Source organism: Rhamphochromis longiceps, linkage group LG19 (genome assembly GCF_057381845.1).
Source record: "Rhamphochromis longiceps isolate RC_006_pf linkage group LG19, R_longiceps_female_GT1.1, whole genome shotgun sequence".
Lineage (NCBI taxonomy): Eukaryota > Metazoa > Chordata > Actinopteri > Cichliformes > Cichlidae > Rhamphochromis > Rhamphochromis longiceps.
In genome coordinates, this window is record NC_140575.1 from 23,286,566 (window position 1) to 23,301,948 (window position 15,383).

The window sequence follows — 15,383 nt, forward strand, 5'->3', positions numbered from 1 at the left end:
ACAATGAAACATTTTGTACCAACTCTGATTTTGCCTGTATACTGTATTTCCAAGTTAGTTTCTATGTGTCCGATAATTCACTGCACATATTTCCAATTTTCCTGGCAAAATATAGAGAAATGAAGCTTGGCTCAAGACTCTTGCACAGTACTGTACACGTCCTTAATGTTGACAAAAAAGAACAACACTAGCTGCAAGGTGTGTCCAAAATTATCGACGTTCACAAACAACACATGCACACGAGCACCATACTGAGAATCAGTACAGGATGTCACTCAACGCTGCCCTTAGTGTCTTAATCCCATGCGTGACTTCATGGACCGGAGCACTAAAAACACACCGCAACATCCCAAGCCAATTTCTCTGACTAAAGTGTACAACAGCAGTCGCTGGTTTACACAAAACAATTCAAACTACCAGCCCTCTAATTAAGTGTTGGAAAAATGCTAAAAAGGTTTAGCATCATTAGGCGTGACGCTTTCAGGCTTAGAAACGAGGAAGCACTGTAGGCAGAAAAGGAACTTTCGTTAAAATTTAAGGGAACTGACAAAATAATGTATCAAAGGCAACAAGGCCTAAAATAAGAACCGGCCTCCCTCTGTCTCTCTTCCTCGTGGTGGCACAATAAACAAGGTGTTCATCAAAAGAAGGAAAGCCTAGTTTGGAAATCAGCCCCAAGAGACATTGATACTAAACCAACCCTTTCCTGTGATGCACTGTTATTTTCCCTACAAAGAAAGTGAGCCGGGTCCCACAGAGGCAGTGAGTAGAGTACGGTATTTTCTTTGGAACAAACAGCACTGCAGCACATCAGCTAATAGAGCCTGGCTCCCAGAGGGGAGCTCAATATAGGACACTCTTCCTCTTCCTCCACTTGAGCTATTAATACACCCAAACAAAAGAAAAGAGGCTTAATGAGGCAGCAACGGGGAACTCATGCGAACTAAGTTAGACGAGAGCTTTGTAGTGTTTAGCTCCAAGGATTCCAGCTTTTTCATACTGGGAATCTTTTCCATCTGTTCCATTTCTACAGTGGCTGACGTTATGGGAGTAAAAGTACAGTAAACACTGATCAGCCAAAACATTAAAAACACTCTCTGCAATGTTCTGCTGAGAAAACTTGGATCGCACCATTCGTGTGGATGTTCCTTCACCGTACGCTTCCCACCGAAATAACTGCTTTTCCCAGCAGGACAGTGCACCTTGCCACACCACAAAAATTAAACAAAAAACATGAGCAAGAGCCCAAGGTCTTAAACTGCTCTCCAAACTGACTGACAGCAGTCCATCTGCCCTGTCCCAGAAACTAACAGCATCTCACGTCTGTTCTCCAACATGTCAGAGCTGTTTCTTCTGGCACAAGCTGGACATTACACAATATTTGGTGTTGTAGACGATCAGCGTATAGAAATTTTGTTACACCTTTTTAAGCACTCTGCTTAAACCCATTCAATGAGGTCTTTGTGAAATGGCAAAACAAGCAACACAAAAGTGTAAAAGAGATGCATAGATTTAAGCATGATAATGTGCTGGGTATTGATATTACTGATTCCATAAAGAATCTCTGAAGAAAACACATTATGTGCTGTTAAAAAAAAAAAAAAAATCATCTGTACTAAAAAATATCGTTCATTGAATGGACCAAGAAAAGAAACTCGAACAAACAGAAAATGTGATATATGAAGCTTTTTTTTTTTTGCATATTTGCATGAAAGGTCATGTCTCATGCAGCTTAAAGCAGCTACCTTGAAGTTAATGCTTTGGTTCTGATTCAGAGTAAAAATGGAAGAGGATGACAGCGTGTGTTTAAATGCACACAGTAGTCCAACTGAAAATCTGTATCCTGGCTGAGCAGGAGAATCTGATTCTAGGTAGCTTCACATACGGATCACCAAGTACCCCACACAACAGCAAAATACAGTATTTCAATTATTACAATGAAAACAGACAAAGACGTAATTAAAAAAAAAAAAAAAAAAAAAAAAACAGTTAACAGAGCATGGCATTTTTTTCCCCTAACTATCCCAACTAACACCAGAATTGTAACACTGGGATATTACAATATTTAGGCTATTGTAACAAGGGGTTTTGTACACCCATCACAATTTTAAACAGTAAAAGTCCCGAATTGAAAATTGGTTAAGCAAGTAAACAAACTCACATTAAATCAAGTAAGAATCTGCCCCCCAAAAAAGCCCACAAAGGCAAATAAAGGAAGTGGTTGATGTTTCGGGTCATATCATGCACTGGGGACCTAATACTAACAAGATATCTGCCTCAAAGTGCGAGCTGTCACACAGTGCAAAGATCACCTTTTCAGTCATGCAGTACAACATGGTAAATAGAGCAAGGACGGCATCAATAGTAAAAAGAAGCATGTGGTAGGGATGCACTGATTGTTAACTTCTGGGCCGACTGGCAAATTCTGATGTACTTATTCCACCTTCTGTTCCAGGGAAGCAAAGAAATCTTCACTATAAATAAGCATAACTGAACTTGAAGTCTTTCAACGCTTCATCACACTATACTTGAACAATAAGCCAGTTAAACACTGATATGATTCGCACATCAGACATTTTTAATTGCTGAAATGAGTCAACAAGGCCCACAACAGCCAGATACCAACATTTGGCTAATATAATCAATCGGTGCATCCCTAATTTGTGCTCAACAACTTGTAATCATCAAAGTTCGGCATTTTGCAGTAGTTTTATGACTGAAGACAAAACGGGGCTACTTTTGCTCTACATTGTCTCCAAATGTCCTAGTGTCTGACCGTCTTTAAACGCAAACATTACCATTCAAATGCAGTTTGGCACATAAGCCTTCCTTTAATTAATATTTTTTAATCTAAAAGAAAAAAAAAAGAGGTCACTTGAAACTGCCCTCAGGCATCTTGGTTCCAAGAAGGCTCAAATCTCAAACTACTTGACGCATTCGACCCTTACGCTAAGCTGATCTTCATTTTCCATTTGGGACATTCTGCTCAATCCAATTGGTTGTAGTGATAATGAGACAATTAGGTCTCTACTGCTTGGCTAAATACTGACTTCAGGATCAGACCACATGGAACAGCAGCAATGCTAAGTCCGGCAGTAGCCATACTCCCACATAAGAGACAAAAAAAAAGTCTAAATATAGCTGTTCTAGTCAGGTTGCACTGCCTCAGGCAGCAGTACTCGCTGATAAAAATCACAGATTTGGCTGAACATACTACATCCACATTTGGTTCTTACAAAAAGATGTGCACACATTTTCATCTTTTATATGAATCAGGAAATGTATATTTTTTAAGCCACTAAACAAATATCAATCTTAAAATTCACCTTAAATAATTAGCAGTACCTATAAAGAACTCTGGTTTCATGACTTTGACTCTTACGATGTATACAAAACAAACTAAAACTGACCTACTAGACTCTTCGATGTGTCTAACTAGAAAGATATATGAAAGATCATTTCACTGTATGGAAAGTTTTTTTGAGCTGATAGGAAAACACACACACACACATACACACACAAAATATCTTCTTTTTTTAGTCTCACTGTATCCATTATTTCTTTTCAGATCATAATGAATCATAAATAAGTTAATAATATAGCTTATCATAAATAAATTTCAGTCTGCAAAATTCACATATAAATAAGCTGCTCCGTATAGCAGAGACGTAAGATTATCCTCCGGCATGTGGCCTTTTGTTTCTCTCTCCTTTTGACAGAAATTACAAAGCATCCGTGGTGTAAACACTGACTTTCCCTTTAAATCTCTAAAAACTCGGACAAAGACAGAAAAGGAGAGGACAGATGTTGTGATTTAATGACGAGACTGAAGATGTCTCTCCATTCTCTGGACCGGGGGCAGTAGGGCAGCCCTTTTCTTTTAGGACACTGGTGACACTTCTTCCTGGTCCAGTCCCTGATTGATAGTCTGTGTGAGAAAGTCAGAGCAAAAGATACGATAGGATAGGCTATTGCTAGTGATGATTGATTGATTGATTGATTGATTGATATAGAGGTGACAGTGCTGCTCCTGCTGCATGCTTGGTTTTAGAGACGTGCTGACATCCATGCAATTGAGCCAGAGACAGAGAGAAAGAAGAAGGATGTCTCTATACTAGTCCAAGCCAAACTTCTTCTTCATTTTTTTTTTCAGACCCAACTGTCTGAATCTGGATTCTCCTCAGGCTGTCTTACTGTCCTTCTGAGAAGGGAAAGGTTGGAGGTGCTGGCTGGTGCCCAGAATCTGTTCCAGAGGGCACCGGTGTGTTGACAGGGGTGATGACAGGAGTGATGTTAGAGTGCTGTCGATTTGGGTCTCCTTCTTGAAAAGTTTTCTCCTGTGACTGGGAGGAGGAGGAGGACGAATGGGTACTCTCGCTGGAACTGCTGCGGGTCTCTGTGCTGGTACTTGTTTTTTTCATCTTCCTCCTCTTGGCTAGAGGCGCCTTGTCCACCGTCTGGAGGCGGAACCCTTCCCGCTTACATTTGTTAAATGCCTGCGAGTACAAAACAGATGTTTGGTTAGACTTTTACATTTTAGTTTCAATGAAATGCACTGCTCTCATCTTTTTTCAAGGGATCTTACGTTTCAGATCCCATCAATATTTGGCCAAAACCCAGGTCACATAATTATATCATTAGTCGCATTAATATCCATTCAGCATTTTGATGAATCGCAATAACAACACAAATCCAACCTCAAGTAAGACAAAAACTAGCATCTGCGCTTTGTTGCAGTATCAAAGTGCCTTTTGATGCATTTTAAATTACTAATATCTTTAGCATTTGTTTGAATTAATCTTCCCACAATACGGTTAATATAATGTGGTCTCCATCTCTATTAATAACAGCCGGTTGACACTTAGCAGAAGCTACACAATCCAAATTTTACACTAGGTTGGAACGTTCTGACCTACTATCTAACATTAGCACCCTTCTGAACATTTCATACATTAAAAGTAGCTTTGACACAAGTGTGGACAGAGGCAGTGGAGGATCCGAGAATGTCTGGGGTCATAAGTGGGTTGGAGGACAACTGGCTGTCGTCCTGGAGCCAGGCGTTGTAACGGAGGCCACACATCTTAATCCTCTTGTTAGGGTCGACCGTCAGCAGCTCTACAGGAACAAGACGCAGATAATTACCTTTAACGCTCTTAATCCAGGTGGGAAAAGGTGAGACACAGGCAGGAAGTTATTTCCTCTTTAGGAAACCTGATCTCTGAAAGCTGCTTTGTGAGTAGAAAGTTCATCCAAAACACGTCATCACTTACTGACATTGCACTAACGGAGCACTACTTGTCCATTTCTTCTTCCAGACTCTACCAGCACCACCAAAATCTGCCCTAAACACGACTCAAAGCTTTTGCATAAACCTCATTTTATTTATTTAACTAATTTACAATTTCACAAAAACAGTTCATACTACTTTATTTTGAAAGTCGATATTTTATTCTGAAAAAATGAGCCTGGAACAAAGAATCTACCGATAACAGAAGTCTTGGAGCTGCAAGCTAACACTACTCACTTTCATAACCATACCCTAAAATTTGTAGTACTACTTAAGTGGAATTTTATAAATTTAGTGCACTATGTTTCTATGTTTTTAATGGGAAAAAAGAAACCGAAGCTCAAGTTATTCAAAAGAAAATGAGCCAGTTTTTTCCCCTCACCTTGTATGAGGTCCTTAGCTTGCTGGGACACGTTTCTCCAGGCCTCTCCTTGAAAAGAGAAATCTCCCTGTTTGATTTTACGCATAATCTCTTCAGCACTGGTGTGGGTCAGGCTCTTCTCCTGGCACTGAAAAGGCACCTGGCCGGACAGCATGGTGTACTGCAAACAAAGGAAGACCATGCAATCTGCTATGAACATAAACATATTAAAATAAAGATGATTTAGAGATCTCAATGCAATTTTTACAATACAGTCACATTTAGACTGGCTTACCAGTTTATAATAGCTCTCGCTTAGCTTTTCAGTTATAGACTTTAAAGAGAGAACAACGTTTATTTAGGTTTTTGTTACATTGTTGAGAAAAGTCTTGGAGTGAGGCCAACTGTTGGTCACCTAGAATTAATAATTATTAAATTATTAGTTTTTTAATTTTTCTCAGCTCTTCTCTGTCTCTGAGCTAACAATAGCTGCCACATCATCAAACTGTGGCGACTCAACCATAGCTCGCCACAAAGTGTAGACGCACCTCTGACACCTACTTCCTGTTAAAAGAGAGGTTTTGCTTCCCACTGTCACCAAGTGCTTTCTTAAAAGGGGTCTGATTGCTGGAATTTTCTCTGTATTATTGTAGGGTCTTTACCTTACAATATAAAGTGCCTTGAGGTGACTGTTGATGTGATTTGGTGCTATATAAATAAAATAGAATTAAATGTGAAAGATGCTAGTTTGACAAAATTGGGTAGCACAAATAGAACAACTGTGTCAAAACTTGAACAGTGTTTTTGTGAAAAGCTTTACTACAAAGTTAATAACGACTCCATTATTTTCCGTTTTCAGTACAACACACTCTGCAACTTTGATTTCCAGGAACTGGAATGCTGTGTAAAATGTATATCACCAAAATATCACAATAATCCAATGATTTTGAAGAATTTATAAGGCCTAAATAAAACAAAGAACAATATAATCTTGAAAGAGACATTGCACTGTTACTAAACTCATTTTTTCACAGTAAATATGAAAAATCTGAACATCTCTTTGAGACTCATGGATGCTGCGTTCTGCAAACTACACAACACACTATTTAAAACCAGCATCTGTGATAATTGGGAGCAATAGTGCATATAGAATTAGCTACATAGACATGTGTAAAGGCACCATTAATGCAGATTATGTATACAGGTATTAGATTATTCTGTTATTATATGTTACCTTATATATGTAATCAGAGTAGTTGAATTAGAATACTGCTGTAGATCACATTATACCCTTTAATATAGAGTGTGTGAGCTGTATGTAGTTTAGTTCTCATTATACTTTTGAGTTAACAGAACATATTCACATATTAGTTCATTAGATAAATGTGTATCACTCTGTATCCTTGATCTGCTGGGAATGTGTTACACTGTTTTCTTGACATGCTTAATTGTTGAATCATGAAGAGAAGGTTGTAAGCAGGAGACTCTGTGTCTAAAGACAGGGGAGATAGATAGACCACATTCCACACCCCCACCTTACAGAAAGCAGAGAAACAACTGCCGAGGTCATAACTTAGGCGCTGTAACAGAGAAAAAATGTGATGTTTTGGCTTTTACGACTAGCTGGGGGCCACTAGAGACTATAAAAAGCTGAGCAACCCGTCACCATTTTGAGACATGTGCCTGACCCTCTGGTAGCATCTCTCCCGTCCGGACGTTGTAATGCTCTTATTGTTGAATTGTATGGAAATAAATGATTGTTGATTGAGCATTTATACACCGAGTATTGTCCTTCCTTCAGCCCAAAGATTCAAAGAATTGGGAGAATTCAAGAACTTGGTGCCGTGACCCGGATCTTTGGTGTGCTGAGGAGGTGTAGATTTGGCCTTTGGTGAGATCGTGGGGCAAAGTGAACAGAAGGCCGGCCTAAAACAGAAAGGTAAGCACAGCCTGTTGTATTATAAATACCAAATGTGCATATTGGGCTTTCCAAATTAATCTGTTCACTGAGTCACACGTATTTTCACAGTAAATTTGTCGGTGTCTGGTTTTTGGCGCAAGATACTAACAACATAAGTTGAGGCTGAATTCCAGTGTGTTAAATAAACTGCTTCTACCGAGAAACTAATAAGACACTACGTTGAGCTAGTTGCAGTAAACTGCTTCTACCGAGAAACTAATAAGATACTACGTTGAGCTAGTTGCAGCCACTTTACCTTCCACATTTAATTTTGTCTAATACTGGCTTCTGTAGCAATAATACATTAGAATTTATTCTGAAGACGCGGCCATTAGTCCAGTACATTGAAGTCGAGGTTTGTTTATTTTGTTTATGGTGTCAGTGACGTCCTGGCTTTTGCCGGCTATGAAATAGAAGTTGATTTAAGGAAAAGCAGATGCTGGCTTCACGGTGCAGTTGAACGCTGGCAACGCGAGAGCGAAACACGTCCGTAGGTTTGGTTTATGATACGGCGTGTTCCGGTGGTGCGGCCGTGAAGTGCAGTAGTGGTTGGTGCTAGTTTTAGTACATTGGATAGAGGTTTTGACGGTGGTTTGTGGCGTCAGTCGAGTATAAAGGGCTGCGGTCATAATACAAAGTAAAAATTTAGTACATAGCAACACCTGGTTTATGATGTCAGGTATAACTTCGGGGATGCAAGCATCACTTTTATGATGCGACTTTGCCCCGTTGTGGCGGTCATAAGCGCAGAGAAAGGGGTATTTTGGTCTATGGTGCAGTGTGCTTTAAGAAGATCTAATAGTTGAGCTCAGAGGTTTCTGTGTAAAATTCCCGCTGAGGAAAAGTGTTGTGTGTGAGTGTGAAGGCGCGCTCTGGGTGAGAGAGTGTGTGTGAAGCTGCGAAGCGCGCTCTGGGTGCTGTTTTGTGGGTAAAGCGCGCACTGAGGGAGAGTGTGAGTGAGGCGCGCTCTGAGTGTGTTTTTTGTGTGGAGTGTGAAGCGTGAACACAGTGACAGTGACGGTTGATGTGTTTGATTAGGAGGACATTAGAGCAAATACACATTTTAGGATCAAAGGTTGATGCCTAGTGTACCTGTGGAACATTTGCCCTAGGAGTGGCGACCCTCCTGTCCGTGGACGCGTGGCCAGGACCGGCGTCGTCCGGGTGCCGAGGTGGTGACTTGGGGAGGTGAGGGCCCCCGCATAGCTACGGAAATAACACTGGAACGGCCGTGTAATCACGGGTTCACATTTATTCCGGACTAGAACAAGACACATTTTGCGAACAAAGGTTGAGTCTAGATTAGTAAAGAAATATAAAAAGGTTGAATTCCTCGTTTCAGTGGTTGAAATTGTTGTGTGCCTGTCCCCTGACGAGTGTGAAATTAAAATAAAGAGGGAATTTGGAGCCACATAGAGATAGACGGGCATAATTGGGTGTATTACTCTGTGGTGTAATAAAAATAAAAAGGAGAGATAGTAAGAGGTGTGCAGTGGAGAATTATGGAGGAGTACAGAGAGGAATGTGTTGGGAGACTGGCGTACAGTTTACGCTGTCAAGGTAGGCGGGTTGCCTGCTTATCTGTTTAACATGTGATGAAAATGAAATTAAATAAATCTCTTAGTGTGTTAATACAGGAAGCTGCGGACCTGGACCAACTGCCCCCACAAGCACAGCGGTCGAAGCAAAATTATAGGTAATGGGAACCACACCCAGCACGAATCAGCAGCTGTGAAAAAGACAGCAGCGAGGAGAGAATTAGAGAAGAAATTAAGAGAAGTTTTAACACATAAAATTGGGGCCAACGGACTTGTGGAGGTTGGGAAGGCGTCCGGAGCATCACAACAAAAAGGTGAAACAAAAACACACAAGCAGAGAAATCTGAGAGAAAGGCTCCTTTTAAGGTAACGCCTAGTTTGAGAAAAGATAAAATTAACCTGCTTTTATACAAATGCACATACACGCAATGAAGAAACAGCTTACACTCATGAACACGTGAAGATTTTCCAGCAAGGTTAAAGAAAAATTAACATACTTAAATGATGAAGTCTATACATTACTGACAAAGAAACCCTCTGGGTTGCAGGACAACAATTTAACTAAAAAAAAAAAAAAAAAAAAAAAAAAAGGAACACTGGTCTAACCAACCAGGCAAGACACAACAAATTTAGTGGTAAAAAGAGTCAAATTGTGACATGTTTTCTGTTGATTGATTAATAAAAGTGATTACTGAATGAAAGAAAGTTCCTTTTTTGGGCTTTTAAACATGATCTTAAGAATTTTAACATATACCGGTGTTGTCCTGTCAACTTGGTGGGTTAGGAGTTGATTATATCGGGAGACAAAAAAAAAAAAAAAAAAAAAAAAAAAAAGGGGGAGAGAAGGCTGACACAGGGCCTGGCCCCATTGTCTCCCCTCTGAATAACACAGCCAACACAACATCATTTTCCTGTTCATTTGTTTTTGTTTTTTGTTTGTTTTTGTTTTGTTTTTTGTTTTTTCTATACATATTTAATTACAGGCTGCTTTGCCGGCCCTGAAAGCCGAGGCTGACTGGACTCCTGCTCTCCCCCATACGTGACACTGACCAAATGCTGCAACAGCTGGACCCACAACAACGACCTGAGAATGTCAACAGACCTGCAGGAATGTGATCTCATGCAGCCGAGACGGAGAGCACTAAACCTAAGGCCCGTTTCACTACACGGGGGAAAATTCCCAGACTGCGTCAGCTGACAGAGCTGTGACGAGACGCCCGCCAAGCCCGAATGAAAAGTAAGGCCGAGCGAAAGAATGCTGACCTTGATAACTTTGCATTCACACTGTGCAGGACAGTGATGGACCAACACGGATGATCGGGTGGCGAAAAAGGGCGTGACCGAGACAAGAGGAGTAACTGAGGACAGAAGGCACCTCAGAATGGACAAAAAACACAGAAGAAGATGCAGGTTTCACCTGCGGTGAACATCGACACTGGAGAAAGGACTGCCCCAATTGGGGTCAGAACCAGGACGGACTGAATTTTGAGCAGCAGCAGCAGCAATGGTCGCAAACAAACTGAAAAAGAGGGGGGCAGGACCCCAGGGCATGCTTCAGGCCGTGGTTTACCCAGAACACCAGAACAGGAAAGTGATGAACACACACACACACACACACGTCTCCAAACACACAGATTCAGAATGAAGTGAAATACACACATGAACACGTGCACTCGTTGAGTGAGTGAGAAATGACACACACACACATATACACACACACACACACACACACACACACACACACACGGGAATGCTGATTCACTGAGAAGTGATGCACACACATACACATGCACACGCTTGTGCAATGAAGAGTGATCCACACGCACACACATACACGCTGATGCAATGAAGAATGCTTTGCTTATGCTGATATGCAAAATGCTGCACACAAACATCCCAATGCATAATTTTTATGAGGAGCCATTGATTACTTAGAATGTGTTATATGTCACCCAGAGGGCATTTATGTAGATTTTAGGAATAAGGTCTAAAAAAGTTTGGTTATGAAAACAATGTCTGTGCGTGATGTCTGTTTATGGCTCAAGGCCTTGACTGAATTCTTTGCTGTGCTTCACACAGCCCTGATGAGGAACAGTGGCACAGAGTGAAAATGATGAATTAATAGTGTAAGTTTTAGGTCGGAGTACGGCATTTTCTGTGATTGAGTTTTAATTCAAGGAGGAACAAAAGGTGTTACGGCACCTGAGGTTCTCATTCCCACACAATATTGTCCCGGCAGGAAGCAAAATGTTCCTGTGAATTTCTGGTTGATTGTTTGGTTTTGTTTAGCGCTAGCTTGATTTTATCAGTGAGCTTTGGCTTGTGTTCTTTCTCGTAAGCGAGAGAGGGATAGTTTTATGCTTGGACATGTCTGCAACGGGCCCTAGTTTGTGTTATTTTAGTAGTATTTTGTTGGTTATGTCTGTTTTCGTTTTTGTTACAGTGCACTGGAGAAAAAACATCTGAGAGGTGTGATCCACCGGTGGTGATATGGTGATATTTTGTGAGTTCATGATTTAACAATCAGCTCTTTAAACCAGGCCTGAAAGATTGAAATTTAAAGCGCTATAAAATATTATTACTGTAAACAGTTGCAAAGTGTGCTTCTCCATGATTGTAATTGGCTTGGGAGAAATTCACTTATAGGGAACACTGATCTAAAAGGATTGCACCGAGTCAATCCGGCCCAAAAAACAACAAGGAATTGTTTTCCTTTAAAATGATGACGTCATCTTGCTGGTGATGGAGGCTCGAATAGGTTGCGCGGGAGACTCCATTATCAGCAACATCTGGTATGAATGTGTATGGAGGTATGCATGTGAATGGACTGTGATGGACGGACTGGAAGCTTTGACTGACTTGATACTGAGACAATGACTGCACCAACTTTAGGATTAGTAAATGCCAATAAACAATTCATAAACAATTCACCCAGCCGACAAGAGAAGGGTGGATGCTTCGCTTTGTTTTGTTTTGTTTTTTCAGGAGCAGGAGGATAAGAGAGACTGGAGGAGGAGACTCTAGCTTCACATAAGTATGAACTGCAGACTTAACACTGTGGTTGCTGATTTTGAGTTACCGATGTTTGCATTAAGAAAACTGTGCTATATTAGCTGTGTTTTGATTAAGGTATCATGTTATATTATTGGGAATGCCAAATGCTACAGTGGAGAAGACTTTTGATACCACTCATGACTGGAATATGTTATTATTAACCATAGCAGGCCACTGTAAAAAGTCAATTAAATTTTATAGAGGAAAATCGCCAAAATTGAACAATACCTATGAATGACTGGCCACATTCAGAATAGAGATATGCAATAATAAACATTGGTCCACGTGATTTAGGTTCTCACTTGAAATAGTAAGTTATTAAATGTAGAATATAATCGACAGGGACATTTGATAGGATGTGGTACTGAAAAAGAACAAGAGCAAAGTAAATAAAGAAAATATTGTGTTTAGTTTGGATAAATTCAAATTAAAATGTACCATTACACTCAGAGGATCAATATGAAATAAAACATATGCAAAATTTGTAGGAAGTACATGACTGATAACTGTTCTGTCCTGAGCGTTTGTTTCTAGAGCACCCACTTGACCACACCAACAGTTTCTCGCCACCGAGGAGGGGTACTTGCAAAAAGAATAAAATAAAAATCTGAGTTTAACAAAACATTTTAAATGTAAATATCAAGCTTACCTTTCTTTTTCCATGAAATGTGCTTGTGGGCACGCCAGCCATTTTGAAAAGGTGGGCAAAACAATTGGCAAGGCCACACCCCCACACATGTGATATAATTTTAAAGGTACTGTTGCCCTCTCTAAGAAACATCAGGAATTAGAGGAGTGGCAAGTAGAGTATGCGAGCTACAAGCAAAAACTAAAATGTGTACTACAGTGTGCAAAAATGAAATACTGGGTCATCAGGGGGTCATGAGTGACATTTATAAAACTAAAAGTCCCACTAACCTTAAAGTGCACTTGAAAAGCCCACACAAGAAGGTTAACCTAGCTTACCTAGAAGACCTCATCAGGGGGAGCACACTCCCCCTCCTTGAAGAGCTCACCCACTCAACCCGCATCCCCAGAAAACAGCTAACCCCAGATAAGGCAGCGTGATGTATCCCGAGACAACAGGACTGGGACATCTAAATAAAGGTGTGAAACAATCCCCTTCAAAAGGTTATCAATTCACTTCAACCAAAATTAGGACCACTCGGTGCGGCAAGAGTTAATAGTTATTAGTCTCAACACCCAAGGATAACCAGAAGAGCATGACTGATATGATGGAACTGGGATTTTGTTACACTTAATTTTTTGCAAAACACAAATAAAACTAAATTGAAACTAAGGATTTTCAGAAAATAAAAACTAAACTAAACTAGCAAACAATTGGTAAAAACTGATTAAAACTGATGAAAATTGCAAAACTATTACAACCCTGGTCCAGACTAAGATGGTGTTGGACATCTTCAGGGCAGAAAAGGGTTGGTGTGACCAAGGTGTGGTTTGGCTTGTTGTATGTACATTTCAAAATGTTACAGCTCTGGATGGACCAGTTACCAGGGCATGGAAGGATGACAGACTTTATTACATGAGGAGAAGGGACATTTTCGGGATCGAAGATCCTCAGGGATGACAAGGCTGGAGCAACGGTACTCGAGAGAAGAATTTCTGATACTTTCTGAGATATGATGTCACCAACCTTCTCTTTTAATTGTCTAGCTCCAATGAATTGACACATGGGAGTGTGTCAAAAAGGGGGAGTTGAGTTTGAACATCAAACAATGGTGATATGAAAATTTCTATGAGTTTATTTTTGTGTTTAATAAATTAGCTATGGTAAAACTTAAGCTTATAATGTGTTAGACTTAGAAAGGGTTCACTAATTTTTGATTTCTTTTACACACACATAGATTATGATTAGAATAAGTCCTGAACATAATATTTTAAACCAAATTCGAATCATTAGAAGAACAATGGATAACAATATTAGATTATCAAGGCTAGGGAGAGAGGTGTTTTGGTTTTCTGTCTCTTGCAGAGAAAGGAACAGACACCAGACGGGGACCCGGAGATGTGAGGACCCTTCACAGCAGGGACAGATGTAGGGACTGCCGAGACAGCAACTGGGGTCAAGTGTCATGACGTTTGGGCTCCTGGAGAAGATGGATCCCACAAACACAGCAATAACCATGAAGGGGTTGGCGAAAACCAGGAACACCAGACCAACGAGGTTCAAGAGGCTCTTGGCAAAAAGGGGGACACGCCGGTGAACCCAAAACACACAGATCCTTGTTTGAAATCGGGGCAGAATAATCCCCAGAACTGTGCAATGACTAAAGGGTGGTCTAACCCCGGAGGTCGAAGAAAGAAGCTGAGAATCACCCAACTGGAAGACACTGGTAGCTGCAGCAATAAAAATAAAGGTTAAAAGCTCCTTAGACAGAGGTTCTAGTCTAAGTACATTTGAAAGGTATAAGGGGGCATTAAAATGGGAGTGGAAAACTGGAGCACCAGAATAAAGCTGTGGGAGAATTGGGGAGTGATGGGAGAGTCATCTGTAACTGCTGTTATGGTTGTAAATCTAACTTTGCTTGCATCTGAACTGCGTGAACACAGAGGTCATCCCACATATGGTCCACCCGTTAAAGGGGGACAGAGGGCCTCAGGATCAAGAAAACCTGGACCTTGCGACCCTGGAGTGCATGTTGTAAGTGATCTCTTTCAGAGATCAAAAGGGGGAATTATTAGATTATTCTGTTATTATATGTTACCTTATATATGTAATCAGAGTAGTTGAATTAGAATACTGCTGTAGATCACATTATACCCTTTAATATAGAGTGTGTGAGCTGTATGTAGTTTAGTTCTCATTATACTTTTGAGTTAACAGAACATATTCACATATTAGTTCATTAGATAAATGTGTATCACTCTGTATCCTTGATCTGCTGGGAATGTGTTACACTGTTTTCTTGACATGCTTAATTGTTGAATCATGAAGAGAAGGTTGTAAGCAGGAGACTCTGTGTCTAAAGACAGGGGAGATAGATAGACCACATTCCACACCCCCACCTTACAGAAAGCAGAGAAACAACTGCCGAGGTCATAACTTAGGCGCTGTAACAGAGAAAAAATGTGATGTTTTGGCTTTTACGACTAGCTGGGGGCCACTAGAGACTATAAAAAGCTGAGCAACCCGTCACCATTTTGAGACATGTGCCTGACCCT

At 40.5% G+C, this 15,383-nt stretch overlaps 1 protein-coding gene across 2 annotated transcripts in view; it reads right to left on the reverse strand.

Annotated features, from left to right (window-relative positions):
* Positions 1 to 1,723: 1,723 nt before the first annotated feature.
* The window catches only part of rps6ka5 (ribosomal protein S6 kinase A5), a 28,956-nt gene continuing 15,296 nt past the window's right edge, over positions 1,724 to 15,383 (reverse strand). For both annotated transcript variants that reach the window (XM_085392360.1, XM_085392359.1), the window contains 3 exons: positions 5,670 to 5,829; positions 4,952 to 5,115; positions 1,724 to 4,496 (listed from right to left, as the gene is read on the reverse strand). In XM_085392360.1, coding sequence (XP_085248486.1) covers positions 4,191 to 4,496; positions 4,952 to 5,115; positions 5,670 to 5,829 — 630 coding nt within the window. In that variant the 3' untranslated portion in view covers positions 1,724 to 4,190. The remainder of the gene's footprint in view (positions 4,497 to 4,951; positions 5,116 to 5,669; positions 5,830 to 15,383) is intronic.